Here is a 19,057-nt window from a genome sequence, read left to right on the forward strand (position 1 = left end):
GGTCCACCAAAACTAGAGAATAAAGCAAAAATAGGAAGCACTGGATCTAGAAAACTGAGGATTTGATACACAATAAGTAAACAGAATTCTCAGAAAGATGGGGGAGAGAGAACAGAAAACAGCTGTGCAGCAGGTACAGAGAGCACCTGGTCTAGGTTGGAGAGGAGAGCTGATGGCTCTAGCAAGAATGCCTCAAAGGAGTTAGAGGAAGCAAGTAATTCATGTGTTTGAAGACATTGAGAAAAAATGAACAGCTTTACTGAATGGTTTGGGAATGAATTAGTGAGAGCGTCAAGAAAAAAAACTATCAAATGAAAAGCTCTGGGAAAACAAAAAACAATTGTATTTTATTGAATGTTTTCCTCACCTCAAAACTCATATATTTATACCTAATCTTCCATGTGAAGGTATTTGGAGGTGGGGTATTTGAGAAATGATTAGGAAGTGAAAGCAGAGCCCTCTCATAGGATCAGTGTCCTTATAAAATAGGCTGCACAGGGCTCCCTCACCCTTCCTCCATGTGAAAAGTTACAGTGAAAAGACAGCTATGTATGAACTAGGAAGTGGGTTCTCAGCCAGACCTTGATCCTGGACTTTCTAGTCTCCAGAACTGTGAGAAGAAAAAAAATTCTGTTGTTTAAGGGGATCCCTGGGTGGCTCAGCGGTTTAGCGCCTGCCTTTGACCCAGGACATGATCCTGGGATCAAGTGTCACATCAGGGTCCCTGCATGAAGCCTGCTTCTCCCTCTGCCTGTGTCTCTGCCTCTGTGTGTGTGTGTGTGTGTGTGTCTCATGAATAGATAAATAAATAAAATCTTTTTAAAAAAATTAAAAATAAATAAATTTCTGTTGTTTTATAAGCCATGCAATCTATGGTAGTCTGTTGTAGCAGCCTGAACTAAAACGTATTATATTCTCTATAAATAATCACAATAATATTTCCGATCCCATATGCTCTGTTAGAACCTTGCTACTTCTCCATCAAGAGGAAGAGTGTATCCCCACATCCCATGACTCCTTGTGAAATATTTGGCCAATATACTACTGTGGGAATCACTCTGTGTGACTTCTGAGGCTACATCATGAATGCATTTCTACCTTTTTTAGGTAGAATCAAGCCTTGGAGTCAAGCCATCATGCCATGAGGAAGCCCAAGAAGTAACCTATAGAGTTTCATGTGAAGATGAACAGCTGACAGTACCAACTTGCCAGCTATGCAAGCTCTCTTGAGAGTGGACCATCCAGTCTCCAGTTGAGCCATCTCAGCTGAAGCTGCGTGGCACAGAGACAAGCCATCCCCAAAATGCAAGAAAATGAGGGACTTTGACTAGAAAACCTTCAAGTTCTCTTTTAGGTCTAAAAATCCTTAATAAGCAAATGTAGATTTAATTAACCAATTAATTAACATTAATTGTGTATAAACACATGGATATTACTAGACATATACAGGTTTTATCTACGCATTAAAACAGGTTTAGTAGGGGAAACTGATGGCTCAGTTGGTTAAGTGCCTGCCTTCTGCTCAGGTCGTGATCCCAGGGTCCTGAGATCGAGCTCCAGGTTGGGCTCAGTAGGGAGTCTGCTTCTTTCTCCTCCTCTCTCTCTCACTCTTTCTCAAATAAATAAATTCTTAAAAAAATAAAACAGGCATAAAAGATTTTCTAAATGGAAGTACTTTAACAAAATGTTATCTCTCTACAAGTAGATAAGTAGATTATTTTTTTAAAAGATTTTATTTATTTATTCATGAGAGACAGAGAGAGAGAGAGAGAGAGAGAGAGGCACAGACAGAGCAGAGGGAGAAGCAGGCTCCATGCAGGGAGCCTGACATGAGATTTGATTCTGGGTCTCCAGGATCACACCCTGGGCTGAAGGCGGCACTAAACCACTGAGCCACTCGGGCTCCCCCTCAGTAGATCATTTTTATCAAATATGATTGACCTTCTTCTTTCTCTACTTTCTATTTTTGTCCAAATTGGGAATACTACTCCTTGTGTAACTGCATATATCCATATAATGTTGTTGCTTTAGTTCATACTCTTTGGATCATGGGATCCCAGCATGCTTTTAGTCCCTAGTAATCTAGGGACTAAAATGTATAGCTATGATTGAGAAATATCTCTGTATTTATTTTTTTAAATAGATTTTATTTATTCATGAGAGACACACACAGAGAGAGAGAGAGAGAGAGAGAGAGGCAGAGACACAGGCAGGGGGAGAAGCAGGCTCCATGCAGGGAGCCCAATGTGGGACTCGATCTCAGGACTCCAAGGACTCCAGGATCACGGCCTGGGCCAAAGGCAGGCGCTAAACTGCTGAGCCACCCAGGCGTCCCAAGAAATATCACTTTAAAGTAAAATGTCTAAAAAAATAAAAAATAAAAAATAAATAAAGTAAAATGTCTATACTACCCAAAGCAATCTACACATTTTTTTAAGCAATCTACACATTTAATTCAATCCATATCAAAATACCACCAGCATTTTTCAGAGCTAGAACAAAAAATGCTAAAATTTGTATGGAACCACAAAGACCCCAAATAGCCAAAGCAATTCTGAAAAAGAAAAACGAAACTGGAAGCCTCATGATTCTGGATTTCAAGGTATATTACAAAGCTGTAGGCATCAAGATAGTATGGTACATGCACACAAAACAGACACATGAATCAATGGAACAGAATAGAGAACCCAGGAATGGACCCACAACTATATGGTCAACTCATCTTCAACAAAGCAGGAAAGAATATCCAATGGAAAAAAGATAGTCTCTTCAACAAATGGTATTGTGAAAATTAGCCACATGAAGAAGAATGAAACTTGATCCCTTTCTTATATAATACACAAAAATAAATTCAAAATGGATGAAACACCTAAATGTGAGACAAGAAACCATCAAAATCCTAGAGGAGAACACAGGCAGCAACCTCTTTGACCTCAGCCATAGCAATTTCTTATTAAACATGTCAATGGAGACAAGGGAAACAAAGGCAAAAATGAACTTGGGACTTCATCAAGTTAAAAAGCTTCTGTGCAGAAAAGGAAATAGTCAACAAAACTAAAAGGCAGCCTACAGAATGGGAGAAGATATTTGCAAATGATATATATGATAAAGGGTTAATATCCAAAATCCACAAAGATTTTACCAATATCAACACCGAAAAACCAAATAGTCCAGGTAAGAAATGGGCAGAAGACATGAATATACACTTTTCCAAAGAAAACATCCAGATAGCTAACAGACACAGGAAAAGATGCTCAACGTCACTCATGATCAGGGAAACACAAATCAAAACCACAATGAGCTATCCCCTCACACCTGTCAGCATGGTTAAAATTAACAACACAAGAAACAACAGGTGTTGGCAAGAATAGAGAGAAAGGGGGAACCCTCTTGCACTGTTGGTGGGAATATAAATTGGTGCAGCCACCCTGGAGAACAGTTTGAAGGTTTCTCAAAAAGTTAAAATAGAACTACCCTGTGATCTAGCAATTGCACTACTAGGTATTAACCCAAAGGATACAAAAATACAAATTCAAAGGGGTATATGCACCCTGTTGTTTTTAGCAACATTATCAACAATAGCCAAAACTATGGAAAGAGCCCAAACGTCCACTGACTGAATGGATAAAGAAGATGTAGGGATCCCTGGGTGGCGCAGCGGTTTGGCGCCTGCCTTTGGCCCAGGGCGCGATCCTGGAGACCCGGGATCGAATCCCACATCAGGCTCCCGGTGCATGGAGCCTGCTTCTCCCTCTGCCTGTTGTGTCTCTGCCTCTCTCTCTCTCTCTGTATGACTATCATAAATAAAAATTTAAAAAAAAAAAAAAAAAGAAGATGTAGTAGGGTGCCTGGGTGGCTCAGTCAATTAAGTGTCTGCCTTTGGCTCAGGTCATAATCCCAGCATCCTGGGATTAAGCCCTGCTGAACAGGGAGCTTACTTCTTCCTCTCCCTCTCCCTGCTGTTCTCACTGCTTATGTTCTTTCTCTGTCAAATAAATAAATAAAATCTTTTAAAAAAGAAAATGTGATATATATATGATACATTATATATATATACATATACATATATATATAATGGAATATTTGGTCATCTAAAAGAATGAAATCTTGCCATTTGCAACAACGAGAATGGAGCTAGAGTGTATTATGCTAAGTGAAATAAGTAAGTCAGAGAAAGACAAATGCCATATGGTCTCACTCATATGTGGAATTTAAGAAAGAAAACAAATGAACATATGGGTAAGGGGAAAGTAAAAAAGGAGAGAGGGAAAGAAGCCATAAGTGGCTCTTAATGACAGAGAACAAACTTAGAGTTGATGAAGGATAGTGGGTGGAGGATGGGCTAGATGGGCGAATGGGTATTAAAAGGGCACTTCTCGAGATGAGCATTGTGTGTTGTATGTAAGTGATGGATCATTGAATTCTACTCCAGAAACCAATATTGCACTATATGTTAACTAACAAAATTTAAATAACAATAAAATGAGGAAAAAATAAATGAGTCTGTGTAGAATATTATCAACATAAAAATAATAGAAAACTGTTGATTTTTCAAATGCTGCAAAGGAATTTATGTTTCTGATAAGTGAACCTGTGATATACTCAGGTAACTAGGTAAGAGGATTTACACTGGGGACACATGTATGCAGATGCTGTCACTATTGATAGGGTACAAATATTCTCCATTCTGTAAGAGGACATTAGCAAAGAGCAAGCAGTATGGGGCCAGTTTTGTACCCCAAGAGGCAGCAGTGGTGCAGGATGCTATGGGAGGACATCAGAAGTGGGGGAGATCTAAGCTAGATACCAAGGGAAGGGCAAAGGACACCAGAACTCCAAAGGACAAGAGCAGACTCTGGACAGGAGATGAAGCCAAGGTGTGGCAGCTGGAACCACACAGAAGCAAGCAGAAGAGAATCAAGGAGTGTGGTAGACAGGCTGCAGGTGGAGCTGAAGTGGCATCTGCCTACCTCTGTGGTCCAAGGACATGTGGTACCTGAACGTCAGGCTTGGCTGACATGAAGAGCAGGCACTGATGGTAAATCATCTGTGCCATTTCTTCAAACAACACAAGAGAGGAGGAGGAAGAGAGGAAGACAATAGAAGACAGCACTGTGAGGGAGGACACTGGGTGATCATGACACAGAAAGAAAAGGATCCAGAGGCCTCTACTCCTGACCTGGGCATATCTGTAATCTCTTACCAACTCCATCCCAGTTTCTGCATCTCGGAACTGCACGTGTTAGCCCAGATCATCTGTAAGTTCTTTGCTAGCTCGTAAATTTGTAACGTCTTGCTAAAACAGAGTTTTTTTTCAGACTCCATTAAAACCATCTTTGGGACATTCATAATCCAACTATATTACTCGGGCAGTACAATCCTAGTTCAACTCCTTCATCTTTGGCATCTGGTGTTCCTGGGGACCTTGAAAAGAATTCCTGATTGCGTCCTAATAGGGTAGAGTTCAGGATGCTGTTAGAAGCAAAAGACAAACAGATGGGTCAGCTGCACTAATCAGCTCTAGTTGCTATTTTTCCTTTTCTCTTTTTAAATGAGAGGTTAGTCTTCCCCAAATCCCAAGGCTCCACTCCCTAATTTGGAGATGAACCAGATGACTTCACTGGTCTTTCCCTTCTCTGGTTTCTATGATTCACCAGCTATAGCAACTAGGGTGGGGTAAAGAAAACAATTCTAATATTCAGGTTATGTTGTAGCTCAAAAGGAAGGAATCTGAGAAAAACTGTTAAGATTATAAGAGAATGAAAAAAATATGCCTCACTCCTAACTCAGAAATTGTTCCCAGGAGGTGTCTCTACATCCAGTGTCCTTGTCTTTCCTCTTTAAATATCAATTACATGAACATTTTTGTTCATCAAATGTTTTATACATCTTTTTCTATGAAATTGGTAAAATTGCCTAATGTAGTACAGATAAATGCCTAGTTGGTTTTTATCACCTATGTCTCTGAAAAAGCTGGCAGTATAATTATAAAAATCAAGGAACTCTCAAGACAAATACACTCAATTTAACAAACACTGAATATTCACCATATGCCAGGTACCCGGGTAGGACTGTATAGCAGATGCCTAAAAGGCAAAAACATGGAAACACTGACCTCAAGGTCTAAGAGAGTTAAATAAGTAATTATAATTCCACAATGTATCAGAAATCAAAGTGCAAGAGAGCCCAGTAAAAGAATGACTAATTCTGTCAAGGGCAGTTAACCACCAGAGAAAGGAAGTAAGAAATTCTGCTTGGCTAATGCATTCAGTTACTCATAGTTATTTGAAGTCATTGTGGGGAGGAAATGTAACATATACCAATGTATCCTGTATCTGTGGACAGTGTCAATGTAGAGGCGTGACTGTGTCTGTGTTTTTTTAAACGATTCTGGTATAAAAACAGGTAAAGAGGGCAGCCCCGGTGGTTCAGCGGTTTAGCGCCGCCTTCAGCCCACGGCCTGATCCTGGAGACCCGGGATCAAGTCCCATGTTGGCTCCCTGCATGGAGCCTGCTTCTCCCTCTGCCTGTGTCTCTGCCTTTCTATCTGTGTGTCTCTCATGAATAAATAAATTAAAAAAAAAAAACAGGTAAAGAGGAATAGTCACTGGAGAAGAAAAAAAAATATATATATATATTTATTTGGTTAATCCCACTCGTGTGAAATTTTGAAAATATTTTTGGAACTCCTCTACTTATTTCCCTCAGAGCGTAAGGTAAATCTTGGTCAACTGAGAGGAGTTCTAAACAACAGCTAAGGGTCATTCTGAGCCAAGGCTCACGACTAAGTGGGCAGAGGATAGTAGGAATTTCAGCCGAGGTTTAAATACATGAAGCCATGATTAGGCCCTCATTTGATTATATTGTTTGATGGAATCAGCAATATTGATTTTCTGGTTTTAAGGAAGTCTGATCATTCTGATATGATGTCTAAAGTGGATATCTATCAGTTAAATAAAGTCTTCAGAGCTCCTGAGATACTAAATATTCACAATCATGTAATACAATTTAAAAGGTACTTTTTTGGCAAAAATATCCAAAAATACAGTGGACTGAAATGTAATCTTCAATAATGACAAACTTATGGATGAGATACTTATATATCAAAAACTTTCAAAAACTAATACTCCATGTGCAAGAAAACAGGAAAATAAGTTGGTTACAGTTTCCAATGAATGACGTCAGCATCATGTAAGTCTCTATCAAAATGGATTCAGTTAACACCATCAGTCCCTCTTCTTCCAGAGCCAGTGGCATTGTTGAGTATTCTGGATAGGTGGGGCAAACTTAGACATGTCCCCGGATAGCTGAAGAGGAAAAAAGAAAAGGCACAGAGTGAGTGGATGCAGTCTCTCTAGAGACCCTTGACAGCCACTCCTCAGAAAGGTTGACCACTCTCCTAGAGGGGTCGTTATTCTTCTTTCATAAACAGAAATCCATTCTCAGGATCATTACCTTTTTTTTTTTTTTTTTTTTTTAAGATTTTATTTTTTCACTCATGAGAGACAGAGAGAGAGGCAGGCTCCCTGTGGGGAGCCCAATGCAGGGCTTGATCCCGGCACTCGAGGATTATGACTTGAGCTCAAGGTAGATGCTCAACCACTGAGCCACCCAGGCATCCCTAACATTACTTCTGTTACTTCTGTTAGTCTTTTAATAAATTAGTCTGCTAGTAAGTTATGTACATAATAAAATTACCTGCCCTGTCTTGTGGAAAAAAAAAAAATACACGAAGCCATCATGCCCTTTTCAGATGTCAAATTGAGAGGGAAGGAGGGGCAGGCGGTATGGCCTGAGACCCACATGGGCTGGCAATGCTGGTCTAAATATTTTGTTTTAACTGGGTAAGCCAGTTTTATCATTCAAGGCTGTAGTATTCAAACTTTTAAACATTAACGTAATCATCACACAAACATTAAAACATTCTGGGGAGGAGCTCTTGGCATAAATTAGTCTGACCCTTCAAGTTTCTGAAGGGAGGGCAACTTAGGTTTCAGTTTGAGTTTCTGGGCTCAGCTACTTGGCTCATTTTATTTTTCCTTCTTATACCCAGAGTCCAAGTTTTAAAAGGTTAGGAAAGAGACCAACTAGGTAAAAGTGACATTTAAAGAGTTAACCATCCTTTTTTAAGTAACTTGCTTGGGAGGATACCAACCTTTTTTTCCAGATTTAGAGTGTACTTCCAAATGATATAATTAGAGTTTAATTCCCCAAAGAGTAATTTTTGCAAAGGCACCCTTACTCCATTTAACTTTGAGCTGTGGGGGAAGGAGAGGCACATGACCCAGCTTCTTTGAGGGTCTGCAATACTTATCACTCCATTTCTGACTTGTCCAACTCCAGCAGATTTAAGATCAATACCTTCTATCTCATGGGCTTGACCACATTCTCACAAATGTGGCAGGCATTATTTGGTACTGCAAAAACAGAGGTGACAGATGGCCAAGTAAGATGGATCACTAGAACCTTTGGCTTATTTATTTTTAAAGATTTTATTTATTTATTCATAAGAGAGAGAGGCAGAGACATAGGCAGAGGGAGAAGCAGGCCCCGGGGGTGGGGGGTGGTGGGGGAGTCTGATGCGGGACTTGATCCCAGGACCCCAGCATCACGGCCTGAGCCAGAGGCAGATACTCAACCACTGAGCCGCCCAGGTGCCCTAAACCTCTGGTTTAGATTGAAAAATAGCCTCTCCTGATTCCTTCCCTAGTTTCCATTCTACACCTTCCCCCAATCTATCCTACATATTATATTTTGCCATAGTTTCCATTATGGAAGTTTAACTGTGTTGCCCTCTACTGCCACTCCCCATTAAGAAGCTTCTCCTCATTCCCCACCTCAAGACAATGCCACAGTCTCTAAGTTAATCACAGCTTTTTAGTGACAAGTTCTCTCCAGACACTGTCTTTAGATCGTTTGTGTACCTTACAGGCAACCTGGTCATGTCTTACTTAGCCACACCAACGACCTGCCCTTCCAACATGTTATGCATGTTCGCACCACTGAACATTGACTATACTTTGTCCCTAAGCTTGAAATTTCCCTTCCAGTCCGGCAAATTCCTTCCGAGTTTTATTTTATTTTTTAAAGATTTTATTTATTCATGATAGAGAGAGGCAGAGACACAGGCAGAGGGAGGAGCAGGCTCCATGCAGGGAGTCTGATGTGAGACTTGATCCTGGGTCTCCAGGATCACGCCCTGGGCGGAAGGCAGGTGCTAAACCGCTGAGCCACCGGGGCTGCCCCCCTTCCAAGTTTTAGCTCAGATGACATTGCTCATTGATTTGATCTGACAATAATACTTCACACTTACACAGTGACTTACAGTTTAAAAAACTTTTATATCCATTATTTACTGGAAGGCCACTAGAGCCTGTGGACTGTGCTGGCAAGGTATAAATATCCGAATTTCACAGATGAAAAGACCAAAGTTCAAAGAGGGGAGAGATACGGACTTAGCAAGGGGAGGAGTTGACACTCTAACTCCGTGTTCCCCTTCCCAGTCCCCATGCTTCTTCCAACAAACTCCAACTCGGGGCTGCCTACTTCTGAGACTCAACTTCTCATACTTCTCTTCAAGCTGTAGCTGACATTCTTAACATGCTAAAGACTTCCCCAACTGCTGGATGTGAATTAACTGGAGCACAGGCTCCTGGGAAGCAGAAGGCTTGCTGACAGCAAACTCAGCACTCCCTTATATGCAAAATGACATTTTGGCCTTAGGCACTTAGTAAGTTACACAGCCCTTGCTCCTTAAGAGTAAAAGTTTTCAGGCACTAGAGTGTAGCATTAAAAAAAGCCAAACTGAATTAAGGACTGACCCACCACTTTATTAGCCTCCCAACATGCACACATACCCGGAGACCTTCAAGCCTCATTCACTGTGATTTCGGTTTCCCTCACCCTCTTCCTGAATTCAAAAGAACTCATTGTGCAAATCTGTGAGGTCGCATTTTGGAATTGGACAGACTACTTCCAGCTGCCTGTTGTGGCACTTGGGAAACTATAATCTGCATCACTTTTCGTGGGACAGAGGGCAGACATTATACTTACAAAATGTATCCCATTATTTATTTTTCACATTAGTGAAACTGCTGTTTTTGTATTGTTAGGACCCATGACTAAATACAAACTGCGTAAAATACATTCTATGTCTTAGTCATCTAGAAATGTCAGCTTTATTTTTGTTTTGTTGTTTTTTGTGTTTTTATTTTTATTTTTTTTGTGTGTGTGTTTTTTGTTTTTGTTTTTTGAAGTGTGAGCTTTAAACAGACTGCAATCACTTGTTCCTTTATTCTGGACTCATTCCTCACTTTGAGTTGAAAACTTCAGGAGCAAATTTAAAGAATATCCCATAGAGAATAATGCAGTCAGTAAGACTATCTCTGGGCACAGTATCCTCTTTATTTGGAGTCTCTCTAACAGGTTAAACCAAAAAAACCTTACAGTTTATTTCCGGAGCCTAAGTTGGGCAGAGGTTTGTTGAAAGATCAACTTGAAAAACTGTGGATGACTTACGTTTACTTGGCATCAGAGAACATTCCCTGCAGATGATGAGGCCTCAAAAGTTGTGTAAAACAGTTTTTTTCCTTTTCTTTCTCTCTCCTCTCCTTTCCCTCTCCCCCCTTCCCCTCTCCTCTTCTGTCCGTTCCTCCCTCCCTTCCTCCTCCCTCTTTCTTTTTGCCTACGGCAGGAAGAAGAACAGGTTTGTCCAGACAACTTTTGGCTGCAGGTAGAATGTTTCAAGAGGTTTTGAAATATGATATCTTTCAAATTGTTTAATCTGAATTTGTATGTCCTTTGTTCTAAAATGAAGTAGAGTAACACTGGGTGAGTCAGACAGTAGTAATATGCCACCTAAGTCACATGCTCTTCTTGCTGCATAGCAAGAAACACACATTGATTTGTCTCATTACTGGTGATACTAATTTTAACCACTTAGTTAAGATAGTTTCTGCCAGATTTCTTCTGGATTAAGTAAACAAATAAGTACGTTATACCTAATAATAACTATCTATCTATCTAGGGAGATTCTTTAAGATGATGTGAATATCCTATTTGCCATCAAATTTTCACCCATCATATTTAGCATCCTTTGAGGATTCTTAGCTAGCTATAATAACTGCAAGTTGATTCTTCTAATTCCATCACTCCCTCTGGATTTATTCGTTGGCAATCTACTGTAGAACAGAGTATTTCCTTCTTCCCCATTCATTTATCCACTTATGCCAGCATGCGCTTGTGGATTACTATTTTACTTAAAGCATTATAATATGTTACTATCATTATTTCATGTTCAAATTTCCCAGACCTAAGAACTCCTTTAAGCTACTTCCTATGTTCTTTTAACGTACATCCATCACTCTTTGACACTTTCTTACTTTCTGGCGCAAGACGATGTTCCAGGTTCATCTTGTATTTTCTAAGCCCCAGACTTGGAACATTTTCTCCAGGGAACACTGATTTCTTTTAGTGAAGAATGAAATTTAGAAGCCAGGATCTGAGTGCTAGGTGTGTTCCTTGTTATGAGAGCGCTACTGCTTCTAGACCCTATCAACAGAATTAGGAATTATGTATGTATACGTACACATACACACGGTTGTATGCTTCTCCCCCCCCCACTTATATATAGTACAACAAATTCACTCTGATACTTCCAATTCCTATCCAATACCACAGGGTTTATTCTTGCTTTCCTCTTTCCCATTATTCTCAATTTATCTATTTGCTCAGTTAATATGGTATATAACCAAACTCTCAGTCCCTTGGTCCGACTAAAAGGAGGTTGAGGAAAGAAAAGGCCAGTGTGGGGACACTTGGGTGGCTCAGTCGTTGAGCATCTGCCTGTGGTTTAGAGCGTGATCTTTGGTCCTGAGATCGAGTCCCAGATCGGGCTCCCTACAGGGAGCCTGTTTCTCCCTCTGCCTGTGTCTCTGCCTCTGTGTGTCTTCATGAATAATAAAACTTTTAAAAACAAAGAAAGAAAAAAAAGGACAGTGTGGTCCCAGACATGACAGCTCCAATTTCCTGGTTTATCAGCCCAAAGGTAGAACCCACTTTCTCTCATTTTGTTAACAGATTCCATAGGACATCACCTGAATTGTACTGCTGACATTTGGTTGCAAATACAACTAGTTGTCTTTTTATGCCATCTATATTCTGCCTCTGATATTTTCATTTAAGTCAGTGGCAGCACTCAGGCTAAAAATTTCAGTTGTCTTTGGAACCTCTACTTCATAACTCCACACACAGAAGCTACTTCATGTGCCATGACCTTTAGTTCATCTTTGTATTCTCGACACCTAGGTCTGTTAACTACTTGTGACTCTATGTTACATGAGGTAAACATTCACTTGGGGGACAGGATCAAATCTGATAGCTGCTAACTAACTGGCTTTCCAATCTACACCTTTTCCATCCCTCTGCTATTTGTAGTTACCACCTCCTGTTCCTCTCTCTAAATAATCATTTATATTGTAAGTTTCCTAAAAATTGATGTCACTTTGCTAGAAAAGCCTTCAATGTCTCCTCACTGCTTTCAGAATAAAATCAATCTGGGAATAATAATCAATACTTTCCACTATCAAGTTTCTTTTTTTTTTTTTTTAAAGATTTTATTTTATTTAATCATGAGAGATACAGAGCAGGAGAGAGAGAGGCAGAGACACAGGCAGAGGGAGAAGCAGGCTCCATGCCGGGAGCCCGACGTGGGACTCGATCCCAGATCTCCAGGATCACGCCCTGGGCTGCAGGCGGCGCTAAACCGCTGCGCCACCCAGGCTGCCCCTCCACTATCAAGTTTCAACTTACCTCTTCAACTTCATCTCTCATTTATTTTCTTTTACCCCCATGCTTGCAACATGGGCATATTTGTTATTTTTGAAAATCAGCAATTTTCATAGGATTTTTCCCTCATGCTGTAATTAATGCTCTGCCTTTTCGCTCATATTATTTTACTTGTCTTTCAAACCAAGCTTAAAGGTCATTTTTACCATGTGTTTCTCTTTTTTCCAAGCACCCCCTTTTCTTGCTTCTATGCACTATTGTGCCCCTTAAATTCTGCTCTGTATTATATATACCTGTATTATGTATACATAGTGTGTATGTATATGTAATACCTAATTGTACATATTTCTCCAACTAGATCACAGAATACCCTTAAGACAGAAACCAGTCTTATTTATCTTTAAATCCCAAGAAATTGACATATTATACCCAGTAAATGCTCAGAAAACATTAATTCATTTCCAAGTTTTGCAGATCAATTGGCAATGAAGTATTTCATTGTTTCTACCTCACCTTCTCCTTAGTCCTTAATTTTTATGAATGTGATTTCCATACTAGCCACTTTAATGAAACTTTTGATAGGGGATAGATAATAAATCCAAGCAGATATAGCTTTATGAGAAAAAACATGCAGGTAGGGCCTAGGATGGCTAATCTATGTGTTGGTAGAGCCTGGGTGGAGCAGATGTTGCATTAACATAGTTCTTGGAAGAGAGGTGGAACCCACGGAATCAGTGAGCATTGCCTTGCTATACCGTGACTCTTAAGATTGCCATGCACATACTCTCCTGTGTTGTTCATTTTTGGGCAAGCCAAACCTAGGACAGGGACTATAGAAAAGATTTCCCCCTTATCCCTTCCAAGAAATACATATTCTTAAGAAAAAGGAAGGAGGAATTCAACCCACTAACCAACGAAATACATCTTCTTTATTCCTACATCTCAATGAGAAACTCAATAAATCTTGGTACCAAATACTCTTACGGTTTGATTAAAAGGTACCACATACCTATAACACATAATGAACATCTTAATATGCATGTCAGAAACTTACTTAGCATGTTCATAATGCCACACTAAAGTGTTTTCTCCCCTCTTTACCCTAAACCCATGCCTCCTTGTAATAGGTCTAAAATGTTTATTGTGTCCAAAGCCAGAACCCAAGTAGTAATGCAAAGGAACATGTTAATTCTTTTGCAGTAACAAAGGAAGATCCAAATAGTAAAACTGTAAGTTTTGCTGATCAATTGGCAGAAGAATTAGTTTCTACCTTATTTCTACTTAGTCCTAAATGTGTATAAACCTGATTTCCATACTGGCCACTTAATGTTCATGGCATTTGTAGTAGTTAAAAAAATGTTAAAATTCTTTTCATATTCCTCCTTTCAAGAGGTAGAGCTTGAGTGTACACTTACTGACTTGTATCTAATGAGAAAAATATGGGAGAAGTAACAGCATTTGACTTTCAAGACAAAAAAGACATTGTGGTTTCTTTCCTCTTTGCTTTTTCTCCTGGATAGCTCACTTTGGGGTAAGCCAGCTGCTGTCGTCATGAGGACTCAAGCAGACCCATGAAGAGGTATAAGCAGTGAGGATAAGGCTTCCTGGCAGCAGCCAATGAAAGACTGGCTCCACCTTTTTGGAAGTAGATTCTCTAGCCCCAGGCAAACCTTGAGATGAATGCAGCCCCAGCCAAAGTCACTACTGTTTCCCACATTGCACAGGACAACATTCAAATGTAATAGTATGGCATGTCTGTCCCTGTCCTATCACTTTTTCTCTCAAATCCCAAGTTCAGAGCCTACAATCTGGCCATCTTTCACCTATGCATTTGCTTCTTTCTATGTAGAAGATCTTTCATTCTTTAAAACTCTTACTTTGAAAAGACTCACCTCAAGCTTCATCTCAGACAACTTTCCCTAATTATCAGGTTCAGGTTATATGACTTTCTTGTATTACTTTGCCAGAGCACTTACCCATAGATTAGTATCGTGTCCTCCACTAGAATGTAAGCTCCTGGAAAAAATAAAATCTATCCTTGATAACCAGATATTCATTTATTCATACATCCAACTTATATTTACTAAGCAACTACAAGACAGCAGTACCAAGTTAGGTGTTTGTTACATAATTGTGAACAAAACAAATATGTTCCTGACCTTGCATAGTTTATAGTCTATTCAAGAAGAAAGATAGTAAGTCAGATAAACTACTGCAATATAGGCAAAAAAGAATATTATGAGAGTAACAACCGGGACCTACTTTAGATTGTGTGGCATCCAAAGCAAACATTTACTGGACTAATTTTTCCCAAGAGGTATGTATAAATTGTATCTTCACCATAGGTATAAGTGGACCAGGTTCATCACATCCTTGCCAACACTGACTCGCTTTGTTGCCACAAATCTTCAATTAGTAAAAACTGTAGTATGTGCAAAGTGCAACAAAGTGCAATAAAATGAGGTATGCCTACTAAAAATTAAGGAAAAAAACACAAACATAATCAACTACATGTTATAAAAGAGGCTTGGTTAAGTACAAGTGAAAAACTAACACTAGATTTATATATATTATCAGGGTTATTCAAATGTATGGCTAAGATAATTTCAAAATAGTTACTTGCAAGGCCACACATTTTATTAAGTAAAAAGTAATGTTAAAAGTCAAAAGTCAAATCTTTCTGGTATTCAGGAGTCTGAAGAAATCCCTCTGTAGCTTTTTTAAAAGAGCAAATTCCAAGGGGATTCCCTGCCTCTCCCTTGGTTCACTGCCAAATGAGTCACAACTAAAATATTTCTGGGATATGAGAATATGAGACAAAGTTCAAAAAGAAAAAATCGTGTCCATTTAAAAAAAACTCATGGTTTTAAAAAGGGAGTGGCAGGAGGAAATTATATGTTAAAATATATTAAAAAATCTTAATATTTACTAATTAATGTAAAATATTTTATAACAGACTATAAAAATCAAAAATAAAACTTGGTAGTTGAAGATAAAAATATTCAACGGTTACTTATAATAATAGTTGAGAAGATTTCTCAGACCAGTTTCTTATATTAATATAAAACACATAAAAAAATTCCAAAAACAAAGTAGATATATTACTTTGGATTACAAAACTTGTATTTTACAAATGATGCACATATTTCTGAAACTTTAATGCACATTAATGGACAAAGATACAAAAATTGAATAAGTCCATTCCTTCTTAAGTCCAAACTGGCTATAGTAACACCAGGTGCTCACGAGCTTTGTCAAATTCATCTTTGTGGTCCTAGGACATTTAATCAGTATAGATGAGAAAAAATAGCTTACGTTTTACCATACATTAACCTTGTCAGTTGTAATAATGAAATTTTTCTGGGAAACACAATCATCTCTGCTTTCAGCAGCATATTTCAACACTAGGCTGAAACTTGTGCCGAGAGAGGGATCCATCGCCAAACCTATAACACACATGGAAGGTTGGTTTTTTTCTCAACTGATAATTGACCAACAAGAAATCATTAACTTGTGACTTTTCAGAGACATGGACTTGTTTATTTTTAATTTTAATATTTGGCTTGTGCAACGGAATTTCATCAAGTATTTAAAGATGTTAACTTTATTAACTTGCAACAATCATCATTTTGAAATAGTATATAAAACTGTCACAATGGGTCAGAAGCAAGGTTTATATTGGCTCAGAATTCTGACAGTGGCAAGATTCAACTTTCTGAGCCAATGTGATAATTCATATTATTAACATAACACACAATGATAAATATTGCTCTTGAAAAAAGTAGATTATTTTCCTATTTACAGTTTTTGGAAAAGGTCTACTATAAAAATACTTCTCTTCTCTGTTTCCCTGCCATGATAATGTTAAAACATATCTAGATTCTCCTCAAACATCAAGTGTTAAGGGTGTAACATTCCATTTTAGCTGAAACACTCCTTCACGTAGCCAATATATTTTTTCAAGGCACTCCAAGAACTCTCAAGGACACTAAAAGAAAAATGTTCATCTTATCCACTGATCTTCTAGGCATATTTCCCCCTCAAACTTTTCTAAATTGAACATTGTTACAACTAGTTTTTCTTCATTTTCCATGGTAGAGTCCTTAAGTTATTTTTCTTTTATTTGGAGCTTCTCCTTCATTTTCAACTTGCTGAGGAGGCAGACTGTTGGTTTCCATAGAAACTGGATTCCTGCGGCTGCGTGTAGGCATTCTTGTTCCACCAACCTAAGAGATGAAGTAAAGAATAGTTTTAACATGTTTACAAAGTATTTATATACAGTCAACTCTGTATTATTTATACATGTACTAATTACTTTGCAAATGGTCCTTTATACGTTTTTAATCTCCAGCCCCCTGGATGCTTCTAAACAAGCTTTAATCTGACACAGTTTAAGGTGCTAAACTTTCAAACAGCAATCAGAGAAGGAATAGGTCAGAGGAGAATGGAGAGAAGTGAAGGGGAAAACCATTCTCTGTGTTAAATCTGGAAGAGGCTGAAATGTTAAATTAGAAAATGGTGGAGCAACAGGACTTTTTTGAGCAATGTGTCTGCAATAACGACGTAGGTCAGGAAAAAGGAAGGAATGAATAATACAAAGGGAGAGGAAGAAAATACAAGAAAAAGGTCTGAGGTGGTAAAGAGGGAGAAAGAAATACAAAATGGAGAAAGGGACAATGAGTAAGAAAAACAGTAGTCTATATAGAAAAAGGGGGAAAAATAAATGTGAAAAACAGGGAGGCAAAAGAGAAAAGAACCCCAGTAAAAAGGAAAAGATGAGGGACTAAAAGAGAAGATTCCTGCAAGAAAGAAAAAGAAGTGGGAAGAAACACCTGGGAGGAGACTCCAGAGGAAAAAAAAAGGGAAGAAAGAGAATGAGAGGAATAGTTTGTTGGGGGTGCTGCTGGTTCTACCTTAATATCGACTCCTCCTCAGCACACAAGGAGCTGCCCATTCTCACCTTCTAGCCCACCATACAGACTACAGATATGAGAAGGCGTATTCTTAGGACACAATCCCTTGCTAACTGTAGTCCTGCTGAAGGTGAGATCTGGAAATCCTGTCATCTACGTGGCCACTGAGAGAGCACAGTTTTTAAAAGGGGCGATGGAGAAAGTCAGCCCTTGGAGAAAAGGGCCAAAGCTGGAAACCTAAAATCATTTGCCCAGAGCCTGTCCATCTCTGCCTCTATTTTCCCTGGCCATCTTGCACCCTTTGTTTCTTCACATCTTATTCAGTGAATTACAGATCTGATGGTGACGGGTGATATGGTTACTGCAGCACAGTCATATTCCTTTTTTTTTTTTTTTTAATTTTTATTTATTTATGATAGTCACACAGAGAGAGAGAGAGAGAGGCAGAGACACAGGCAGAGGGAGAAGCAGGCTCCATGCACCGGGAGCCCGACGTGGGATTCGATCCCGGGTCTCCAGGATCACACCCTGGGCCAAAGGCAGGCGCCAAACCGCTGCGCCACCCAGGGATCCCCTCATATTCCTAATATATCTGATATATTAGCATTACTCCAAGGGGTTACTGGCTCACTAAGAATGAATCAGACTCCAGCTTCCCTAACCTAATATGTTATCTCTTCATGGGCATTTTTTGGTTTATTGTCAGATAACCAGAAAGGAAAAGCTCCATTTGGGATTGGAGTCTGCTAGTGTATTTGTCTGAATCCTATGAACTTTTCTAACACACTGATTAGAATAGAGCTCTGATTTTTAGATTATCTACACTACTGCCCACTCAGCTAGTATTTACTGTAAGACTATACTGACCACCCTGACTGCATCTACACATTGTGGAGCAAAGTATTTTGAAACTTCCATTGTAAGATTGTGTGTGTGTGTTGTGTGTGTGTGTGTGTGTGTGTGTGTGTGTGTGTAAAATGAATGTTTATTACAGAAGTTGTAGAAGGAGAAAAGGGATGGTCACAGAGCCTTTGCAAAAGGACTGGAAGTAGAAGTCGTCAGGAGTAGCATAGGAAGCAAATGGGATTCTCCTATTAATCTCTTCTCCATGAAGTAGGAGGCAGACACAAACTCTACTGGGGGGTATCTCTCAGGGTTAGTACCTAAGGCACTACACAAACATGAGAAGTGAGTTCAAGTGGACAGGAACTAAAGGACTGTATCAAAGACAGAAATATTTGGTATCAGGGAGCCTGGGTGGCTCAGTAGGTCAAGCATTTGCCTTTGGCTCAGGCCATGATCCTGGAGTCCCAGGATGGAGCCTGTGTTGGGCTCCCTACTCAGTTGAGAGACTGCTT

The 19,057-nt window shown here is 39.2% G+C and overlaps 1 protein-coding gene across 8 annotated transcripts in view; it reads right to left on the reverse strand.

Annotated features, from left to right (window-relative positions):
* Nucleotides 1–14,824: 14,824 nt before the first annotated feature.
* Nucleotides 14,825–19,057, reverse strand: part of ICE2 (interactor of little elongation complex ELL subunit 2) — a 66,735-nt gene continuing 62,502 nt past the window's right edge. For all 8 annotated transcript variants that reach the window (XM_049104063.1, XM_025472622.3, XM_025472624.3 and 5 more), the window contains one exon: nucleotides 14,825–17,012. In XM_049104063.1, the coding sequence (XP_048960020.1) occupies nucleotides 16,895–17,012 (118 nt within the window). In that variant the 3' untranslated portion in view covers nucleotides 14,825–16,894. The remainder of the gene's footprint in view (nucleotides 17,013–19,057) is intronic.

The sequence above is a fragment of the Canis lupus genome, chromosome 30 (assembly GCF_003254725.2).
Source record: "Canis lupus dingo isolate Sandy chromosome 30, ASM325472v2, whole genome shotgun sequence".
Taxonomy (NCBI): Eukaryota; Metazoa; Chordata; class Mammalia; order Carnivora; family Canidae; genus Canis; species Canis lupus.